The sequence below is a fragment of the Talpa europaea genome (genome assembly GCF_964194135.1).
Source record: "Talpa europaea genome assembly, chromosome: 7".
In the NCBI taxonomy this organism is placed as follows: domain Eukaryota; kingdom Metazoa; phylum Chordata; class Mammalia; order Eulipotyphla; family Talpidae; genus Talpa; species Talpa europaea.
Window position 1 is genome coordinate 87,929,512 of NC_140074.1, and position 2,079 is coordinate 87,931,590.

The window sequence follows — 2,079 nt, forward strand, 5'->3', positions numbered from 1 at the left end:
ATGGCAGAAGGGAATGAGACCAGCAGCTTCGAGTTCCTCCTCTGGGGACTGTCAGATCAGCCAGAGCAGCAAAGTGCCCTCTTCCTGGTGTTCCTGTGCATGTACCTGGTCACTGTGACTGGCAACCTGCTCATCATCCTGGCCATTGCCACTGACACACGTCTCCACATGCCCATGTACTTCTTCCTTGCCAGCCTGTCCAGTGCCGACATCTTTTTTGTCTCCACCACTGTGCCCAAGGCCCTCATGAACATCCATACCCAGAGCAAATCTATTTCCTATGGAGGATGCTTGACCCAACTCTACTTCTTCTTGACTTTTGGGGACATGGACAGCTTTCTCTTGGCCACAATGGCCTATGACCGCTTCGTGGCCATCTGCCAACCTCTCCACTACACAATGATCATGAGTCCCCGCCGCTGCACCATCCTGATCACTGTCTGCTGGATCCTTACAAATATTCTTGCCATGCCTCATACCTTTCTCATGCTACGACTTTCCTTCTGCCCCAATAAAATCATTCCTGATTTCTTTTGTGATCTGGTACCACTGCTGAAAGTATCTTGCTCTGACACTAAAGTCAATGAGCTTTTGCTCTTCTATTTGGGAGGAGCAGTTCTAGTAGTCCCCTTTATACTCATCCTGATATCTTATATTCGCATTGTTTCAACAATACTCAGGTTCCCCTCGGCCCAGGGAAGGCGTAAGGCTTTCTCTACTTGTGGGTCCCATCTTGCTGTTGTCGCCCTGTTCTTTGGGACAGTATTCAGGGCTTACCTGTTCCCCTCATCTTCTTCGTCCACCTCCGTAGAAAAGGATACAGCAGCTGCTGTGATGTACACAGTGGTGACTCCCCTGCTAAACCCCTTCATTTACAGCCTGAGGAACAAGGACATGAAGGGAGCTCTGGGGAGACTTTTCAGAGGCAAAGTCTCCTTCTTGAGGGGCCAGTAACTTCTGCGCAGTAACTTCTACAGTTGTGTTCTCTGCTTCCAGTGAAGAATTTCAGAGAAATTTCTACCTCAAATGTCACATTTTTAAAGCTCACATGTGCGCTTCCCTTCCTGAATCTCCACTATAAGGTCAATATTGTTTAGGAAAATCAACATTTTGCATCAGGCTTTAAAAATAATCAATTGAGTTTTGTGTTTAATCATTCATTTTACCTAATCTAAAAAGGAGTGACAGTGCAATGTTCATATTTCAGAGTCTATACAGTGAGTCTTTTATTCTTGTTTATCAAAGCTCAATCAGTATAGTCATGGAAATTGAGTTAATGACAAAATATTACATGTGAGGTCAATGTTGAAAGGCAAGGAATTTATAAGTTGAGTAAAAAAGAATATTTTTCATTCAAAAATTGGGAATTATGTAAATACTTGTTGCCTCAAGGTTACAAATCAAAAATCTTTGCAACCATTAAAAAAAGCTCTGAAAAATATAGGAATTGTTTTTGCTAACGTCACTGAATTGATTTATGAATAATTGATAATGAAAAGATAAATAATTGTAAGTCAAATATTGTGTAACTAGTGTACAGATAATCATTAACCTTCTTCCTTATTTGTGTAAACCATTTCTGACTGTGAATACTGGTATTCACGGGTGCAGTAAAGAAATCTTGTGTCTCCTAAGGTTCCTTCTGCTCACATTTGTATCCCCCAGTTCATCCAAGCCTGAATCAAAGATAGAGTTTATGAATTTTATTTCTGTAATAATATTCACAGTTTCGTAACAACACTGAGAGTGAGTACAAAGTCATGCCTAAAGTTGAAGCCATGAGACCACATCATTGGAGAGCATCATGAGAAAGCCCTGGATTAGTGCCCAGGAATTGAGATCCTATCTAAGACTCTCACTTACTTTGTAGACTTTGTAGAAATCTAGTATTCTACAAATTAAAATTATTTTTTTGTCCTATTGATCTCAGATTTTGTGCTAAAAATGACTGTTTTGGTTATTATGATAGTTAAGCTCCAAATTTGTGAAGCTTTAAAACACTGAATATTATGGATGTCTCAAGACAGGTGAAAGCACAGGTCTGATATATTGGTTATATAATCATCACGGATCCAGATG

General features: G+C 40.5%; 1 protein-coding gene across 1 annotated transcript; it reads left to right on the forward strand.

The window, feature by feature from the left end:
* LOC311174631 (olfactory receptor 1P1-like) lies at positions 1 to 1,071 on the forward strand (the record flags this gene model as incomplete). The annotated part of the gene is made up of 1 exon (XM_084239218.1): positions 1 to 1,071. One exon carries the CDS (start codon positions 1 to 3, stop codon positions 952 to 954), a length of 954 nt encoding a protein of 317 aa, XP_084095344.1. The 3' UTR covers positions 955 to 1,071.
* Positions 1,072 to 2,079: the final 1,008 nt, after the last annotated feature.